The following is a 7,500-nucleotide window of genomic DNA, read 5'->3' as shown; positions in this document are numbered from 1 at the left end:
GTCGATAGTAGGGTTGGAGCGCATGGCGAGGGTAAGGTTGACTGCAGTTGGAAACCTGGTTGAATATACGATCGATGTCCGGGCGATACGCGATGAGGTGGTAGCCGATCGGTAAGTTTAAGAATTTTTGGTTGCAACAATTCATGTTGCTGTTGTTGATGCTGAAGGTGCAGCTGTTGTTGCTGCTGCTGCTGCTGCTGCTGTTGATAACCGTAGAAATTATCAACTTTGGAAAAATTGTTGGCGAATATCGCTGGTCTGATGATGGGCTGCGATGGTTGGACCAGATGTAACGTATTGCCGATAGGATGCTGCATCGGAACCTCACCGTTAGTGGTAGTTGCTGGCGTTTGCTGGTCCGTTGGATCAATGATCATGATATCGGAATTGACACTCTCACAGGCACGATGATACGATTGATCCTGGGGGAGTTCCATCTCCGTAGTAGCGCCACAAACCGTCACCCACGGTGCATCCGACTCTGCACAACGTTGCTGCTGGTGTTCAATCTCCTCTTCCTCATCCTCACCAACCATCTCACCGTCGTCTTCGTCACCCTCTTCATCGTCTTCCTCGCTCTCTTCGTCTTCCGACTGGCCATCGGGGCCATCCTGTAACGCTTCCCGTTCATGCTTCGCCTGATGAGCCTGATACTTGAGTTCGCTGATCGAGACGAATGCACATTTGTTACACTTGTACAGCAGTCCCGATGCCACATCGGCATGGCTTCGCTCCAGATGCTTCCGGTAGGTCGTACTCTGGATGCTAGTATAATCGCAGTAGCCACACTTGTACAGATGCGTCCCTTTCGCATTATGCCGCATCCGGTGACGTCGAAAAGCGTTGTGCTCATTCGTGGTGTACTCGCAGTGCTCGCACTTGAACCGCTTCTCGTCCGAGTGCTTTGGCGTGTGCTTGTCCAGTTGGTAACGCGTCACGAAAAGCATTCCACAGAGGGTACATCGGTACTTACCAGTAGCCGACGGTGCAATCGTCGTCGGATGTTGACTTTCTACGTGCGATCGAAGCGTGCCTTGGTTTGTAAACTGCTCATCACAGGCGGCACATTTCAGTACAGAATCATGGCCTCCTCCAGCAGCAGCAGCAGCACCAGCTACTGTGGCTTGCTCACCGTCGTTTACGCTTGGATCCGTTGCAGCCTTTTTACCTTTCCGTGTTGATTTCCGATGCTGCGAGGTTGCTACCGCAACCGTTGGCTCCTCGATCACCGCCGATGGATCACGATGTGATCGACGATGGTTACGCAGCTGCTTATTGTTCTTGAACGCTTTTCCACAGACGCCACACTTGAAGTTCCGTTCATCGGAGTGAATCAACATGTGCGTTTTAAGTAACCGGGCTAGCAGGGGCGTCTTAAAACTGCAAAGCTGGCAAGCGTACAACTCCATATCGATCGTATGCTGACGCCACAGGTGCGTATGCAGCGTCTTCCAACTACGAAACTCGTGCGAACCACACTCGGGACACACGGTACCGTGCGGTGCATCACGTGCGTGACATTTTCGATGATATTCCAGCAGTTCTTGCTTCCGGAAGCGCATACCACACTCTCGCTGGTCACAACTGTAGCCCGCCTCCTGTGGTGTTAGGTTGGTGTACAGCTTCTTAAGCTTCGTAATGCCCGTCCGTTTGGCACCTTTTGGGCGGCCTCTCGGTTGCCCAGAGATGGTGGGAGATCGTGTGCTCGGAGGGCGCACCTCCGGGGCCATAGTTGGCGGTTCTACTTGTTGGTCGACGGTGTCAAGATGGATCACCTCTACACCTTGACAACCGTTGCCATCAGTTTCCGGTAGTGGCTTCTCGGTTGGTTGATCAAAATCCGCAACAACGAGAATATCCTGCGAAAGAGAGGACGAACTGGCGGTGTCTCCTACAGGCCATCCCTCACCATTTGCTAGCTTGCCACCAGAGCTCTCGTCGAAAGGTGCAAGTGACGAGGAACCCGATTGCAATAGGATGATATCGCTATCGAACTCCTCTTGCTGTATGCCTTCGATTGCTCTGCGATTTTCCTCGAGGTTGTTCCCGGACAGATCGCAAGCTCCCGTGGCTCCGGTTCCATGCTGCTTGTCATCATCATCGAACTCAGCGAAGCTACAATCATCCAGAATCTCGTATCGTCCCATCATGTCATTATCCTCGCCAACCGTTGTACCGTTTCTTAGACCATCGACGAATGTTTGCTGTGGCATCACAGGCTGGAGCACATCCGCATCCATCACTTCCTGGCTTCGAACATCGCCACCATCACCCGTTGTGACGATTGAAGGAACCAGATTCTGCATCTGCATCTCATCGTACGTCATCAGGTTTACCTCGTCGACCGATTTGAGATGAATGGTCGGTTGCTTGAGGACGCTTATGTTTTTAATAAAAATCTTACTCCGCCTCTCCGTGGTTTGGCACTGGTTGGTTGCTGAATCCATCGAAACGTTCGTGGTTTCCGGCTGTAGACCACCATCAAGGAAGCCATGAACACTGGACTGCATCGATACAGCGTTCGTTGGTAGTTCGGATCCATTTGGATCTATTGCCGATGAGAGCAGCATATTATCGTCTGAACATCGGGACGACATAATCTGTGACCGGGGTATAACGGTAACGGGTGCTGCCACTGATAGTGTACCCGAAGTGGCCACTGCACCAACCGATGTCGACGCCACAGGAGGTGGTGGCGTTGAAGTGCAAACGATACTTTCACAGCTACTAGCGCGACTATCGACACCCAGGGCTTCATTATAAATCACCTGCGAAGAATTGCCCAACGTATCCACCGGTTCCATCATCGATGGTACTGGATTGCGCAGAATGTCTACATTTTTAATGTAAATGCGATTATTACCCGACGCCATCGAAGGAGGAGGAAGAGGTGGAGGTGTATCGTTATTCGGTGTGCTTCCATCTCCCACGGGAGATTCCATGGTTGGTGGTGATGGATTGCTGCAGCTATCAGAAGCGGTAGAAAGGAAGCTCCGATACTTGGCCGTACCATTCGGTAGCAGCATATTCTCCGACGAGGGGGCAAAGTTGGCGCTCTGTAGAAGTGAGACATTGCGGATGAAGATTTTGCTTCCTTGATTAGTTGTTGCCCCCGATCCCGGGCAGGTCGTTTGCTGCGGAAACATCGCCTCTAGGGGAGGCTCGTGCGATAGAGAATCCATGGTCGGATGCGGTGTCAACAGCTGGTACTCTCCGATGACTGGCTGTGGTTGTTGTATCGCATCGGAAGACTGCGACCGTTCCGACGACTGGGCATGTGTGCTTTGAGTAATTACGTCCGGGTTTCTAAGCAGCTGCACATCTTTAATGTAAATACGGCTTTTCGCCGCAGCTGCTACTGCTGCTGATGGTGGCGGCATGGCCTGAATGAGCGGATCGACCGCATGATTCACCTCATGGGAAATAGTGGACGCAGAAGCTTCCTCCTGTGGTTGATTACAGCGTTTCAGCAGCAGATCCACTTCACTCCGTGCCATTTCGTGGTCCTCCAGCAGATGAAGCTCCAAAACGGTGCGCTTGTAGAACTTATTCTCACAAACGGGACAGGGTAGGGGAACTAGCAACAATCGAGCGACGGCCGAATCATGCTTTGCTCGTTTGTGTTCGCTAAGGCACGGTTCCGAGAGTGTAGCGAAGGGACAGTAATCACAGCGCAGTATCAGAGCTTCCGTGATGGGTGCGGTTTCATCCAGAACAGTAGCGTTCAGATAACCACCGATTGCGTCCGGCAGCTGCCGTTCGCTAACGGAACTAGCGGTCGGCACCGGTGGAGGACCGAGCGAGCGCATATCAGCGATTTCACTCTTGATTGCTTCCGTCCGGTCCTCGCACTTGATTTCACTGGCATTACGTGATCGTAACCGGTTCTCCTGTTGATACTGTTGGTTGATCTGAGTCGGTATTTTGACGAAAATGCTCGGCAAGATAACATCGTTTGGTCCGGCGCTTGAAGAGGAGGAAGAACCGAAGGCCGTCGTACCTTGCGATACGGGTTGTTGAGACTGGGAGAAGCTGGCAAAGTAGGGCGATGCGGGCGCATAGTTAAGGGCACTCGGTGAGCTAGGAACATCGTGCAGCGGTGATCCGAGATGGTTCGCCGATAGCTACAGAGTGGGATGCAAAAGTGTACGTTGAAAAAATAATGCGATCAACACCCGGCTGAGTTTGCGCTTACCACCGAATCGAAACCGAGACTCTCGCTGCACTGATTCTGGAAGATGTCCATCGTGCTCTTAGTACGACTAAGTTTTCCCCAGTATTCAACCGCTCTACCTCGGATACACAGAACTTTTCATGTTTTTCATTGTAGAGTGGCTTTGGTGGTTTCGTGATGATGATGAATCCTTCTTCTTCAGTGAGGATTTACCCCAGTTCTATACCAATGATCCAATTAGGTGCAATCTGTTCATTCCCTTTAGTAGCTGTCTGGGGTATCTGTAAATTTAAGGAGATCTTAAAGTGATGATTGCTGGAAAGAGAATCTGATCGTTAGTGCAGATTCTTGCTGAATCACGAACCTGAAATCTTGGCGGTTTTCCTTCCGACGCACCCGGATCTTAGCCGTAGGTTTCTGTGCGTTCTAAGGATGATTATGAGTTGGTTCCGGTGGAGTTGTAAAAGGATTTAGAATCCTTTTTCGTGGTTTTCGGATTTCTGTTTGGGGATCTTTCCGAGCTGCTGTTTTCCACGGTTTGCACGGTTTGTGAGGCCAGGAAGACCTACTTTTCCAACGGGAACGATGACGTGAATTGCAGACGAAGCTAATTTGCTCTTATCACCCTTTTTTATCACGAAATCGCACAAAAAAGTTAAAAAACCCAACTTTTTGCCGCGATTTCTGAATCAAAACAAACAATTTTCTCACCCCATTTTGACACCAAGCAGTTTATAACTCGGGATCGGGAGTCAGAATTCAAATTCCGCCGTTCGCGGCGGGCAGTTCTTTCTCGGCCAGACACAGAAAAGACGAGGTAAAGTTGATGATTATATTTTTGCTTTGTTTCTCTCACAGCTTTCCACGATTCCGAAACGATTAAAACACGAGTCTCGCGTCCAAATGGGGCCAAACGATCGATAGTGAGTGTTTGTAGTAAAACACGCACGCTCTGTAACGAAATGCACGTAGCGCAGCATGTGCGACACGACGCGTGCCACTCAGGCCACCAAACGTACATCAATGGTTCGCTTAATCTAAAATCCTTTCACAGGAAGGGATCTTTTCATCACTATACTAATGTAATATATCTCTTCTCCTTCTCGTCAGAACGAACGCAGATGGTGCGCCTTATCGCTTATTTCGCCGGCAGTTGCAACGATGGTATATGCAATAGCGGAACACACATCCTGGAAGGTATCGTGCAACCTTTCCAATATGCGTCTCCGATATACTTCCGTCCACTTGTGATCGGCGCGATATTCAAGGGAGAACAGATCACGCTGTTTCTCTCTATCTAAGAATTATTAATACCTCGCTAATTTTCGCTTTCTAACTTGCAGACGGGGTCCATTGTGTGCGCATCTGATATCCTTTCCTTCAACTGGCTTCTTAATATGTGGTTTTGATAAGAATCGCGAAAACCGCCTCACCGCTTAACAGCTAATTCGTGGCCTCTACAACTTGTACCAGAGAGTAATGGGGCGGAGCTTTGTGAGCTTGCTGCTCGCTATCTTGTACGGACCGAATTTTCGTGTTCGAGCTGAGTAAACTTGTGCGATGGCCTCACCCCGAAGGCCATCTAAAACGCAAAACATCCGACATCTGATCTGATCAATAAATGCTCCACTCGGTTTCTTTTTAATATCGAAAACATGGGAGAGACATAATGATAGAGAGAGAGAGAAAGTTGCCTCTAATATAATGAAGCATTATGAAACTAAAAACCAATCGATCGCGATCAGCGAGAGATACTACTGATTGTAAACCAACCTCGTTCGCTTTGTCATTCGTTCGTTTTGTTCTAAATGTGCAAGCTATACATCACAATGTTCCAACTCTGCTTTTCATCGTCATTCATCGATGAGGATTGCTGTTCGCTTGTCCTGATCGTACAAAATTACTTGAGTTGATGTTGATCTCCTACCCTCCTTTAAGCTGTCTCGATTACTGGAGCTAATAGAAAACGAGGAAATAGATAGATTTTTATATTTATGTATACATATGCGTGTGTTTGTGTCTGTTGTGAAATGTAATGATTAAGGAAATAAATTAATACGGTTTATGAAAGCGTTGCTGTAAGGCACCACGACGGGCGTGCGCGATCACAACAACCCTAATCCCTACACAGCATCCGGATCGGAGGCACTACCACCACCACCGTTGCGGGTCGGCGATGAAGCCGTGATAATTGCAGCATCTGCTGTGACAATCGTCGGCGAGGAAGCTTTCTTCTCGCTACCAGCCGGCGTATCGAGTGCCGTTTCCTCCGGTGAGGCCATACTCGGAATTGACTTTGGTAACAGCGAGCCAATGATACCGGGTGAGGCCGGGGCCAACGGTGAAGCACTGGAGGCCCTATTGGCAGCCTCTTCCTCTTCCTTCGCGGCCTGTTGCAGGTACGCTGCGCAAATGCATTCGCACACAAACCGATACTGGCTCTGCAAAGGTGCATGGTGAGAAGAGAAGGAGCGTTAGTCACACGAACGAACCGAATCGATCTCCAAATCGATCGGAGACACACAACACTTACCACATTCTGTACCATACAGGGCCGCTGATCACGCATCGCCTGCACGATGTAGAGCGGATAGATCGGTTCCCGCGCCTCCATTAGCGCCAGTGCGGTATCCATCAAGATAAGCACTCCCGTACGACCGATTCCGGCTGAACAGTGCACAATGATCGGTGGATTCGAAGCGCTTATGTATCTGCAGAAGCCATCGGAAGAAGAGAATGGATTTGAGAATGAAAAAGAGAATTCTCGTTAACGTCATCGCACGTGCGCTGCTCATGCCGTCAAACTCACTGATGCACTGACGTCGAGGAAGGCATATCGTTCGGGCTTTCGTCACTATCCGTGTGTAGCACGCGACGCTCGGCATTATCCAGCCCCCCGTTGTCATCTACGCTGCGTAACTTCACATTCTTCAGACTGGCCTCAATCTCGAGCGGTAGTGTGGTAGCCCGGGCCGATCGTACCCGCTCGGTGAACTGTAGGAACAGGTTCGGATCGGCCGGTACACCGTGATCGGGCCAGGCGAGATACTGCATGTGCTGGATCGTACGCCGTTCCTTCGTCCGCTCGTCCGTCATGACAAGATCGCGAAACACGAAGCTCCCCGTTTCGTCCGCCTTCTCCGACAGGCAGCGAATGGAGAGACCGGCCGACGGGACGAGCGGCTCATCGTCCGCCGACGGCCAATACTGATGGCACTTGGTGCGTCCGCTTTCCTTTACCGTCGTGAGCATTACCACCAAGTGGCTACTTTCTTGCTGCACCATCCGCCAGAAATCGTTCACCGTCGTTGGTAGCGGACCCTGCG

At 50.3% G+C, this 7,500-nt stretch overlaps 2 protein-coding genes across 2 annotated transcripts in view; both read right to left on the bottom strand.

Annotated features, from left to right (window-relative positions):
- The window catches only part of LOC125958328 (uncharacterized), a 5,314-nt gene extending 536 nt beyond the window's left edge, over positions 1–4,778 (bottom strand). The window contains exons 1-3 of the mRNA XM_049691607.1: positions 4,539–4,778; positions 4,196–4,455; positions 1–4,124 (exon numbers count right to left, since the gene is read on the bottom strand). The exon at positions 1–4,124 is cut by the window's left edge and continues 536 nt beyond it. Of these exons, the coding sequence (XP_049547564.1) occupies positions 1–4,124; positions 4,196–4,246 (4,175 nt within the window). The 5' untranslated portion in view covers positions 4,247–4,455; positions 4,539–4,778. The remainder of the gene's footprint in view (positions 4,125–4,195; positions 4,456–4,538) is intronic.
- Positions 4,779–4,998: 220 nt separating this feature from the next.
- LOC125958330 (tyrosine-protein phosphatase non-receptor type 4) overlaps positions 4,999–7,500 on the bottom strand; it is a 12,019-nt gene continuing 9,517 nt past the window's right edge. Inside the window, exons 8-10 of the mRNA XM_049691609.1 lie at positions 6,984–7,500; positions 6,708–6,885; positions 4,999–6,615 (exon numbers count right to left, since the gene is read on the bottom strand). The exon at positions 6,984–7,500 is cut by the window's right edge and continues 114 nt beyond it. Coding sequence (XP_049547566.1) covers positions 6,298–6,615; positions 6,708–6,885; positions 6,984–7,500 — 1,013 coding nt within the window. The 3' untranslated portion in view covers positions 4,999–6,297. The remainder of the gene's footprint in view (positions 6,616–6,707; positions 6,886–6,983) is intronic.

Source organism: Anopheles darlingi, chromosome 3, assembly GCF_943734745.1.
Source record: "Anopheles darlingi chromosome 3, idAnoDarlMG_H_01, whole genome shotgun sequence".
Classification (NCBI taxonomy): domain Eukaryota; kingdom Metazoa; phylum Arthropoda; class Insecta; order Diptera; family Culicidae; genus Anopheles; species Anopheles darlingi.
This window is presented reverse-complemented; position numbering and strand designations above follow the sequence as displayed.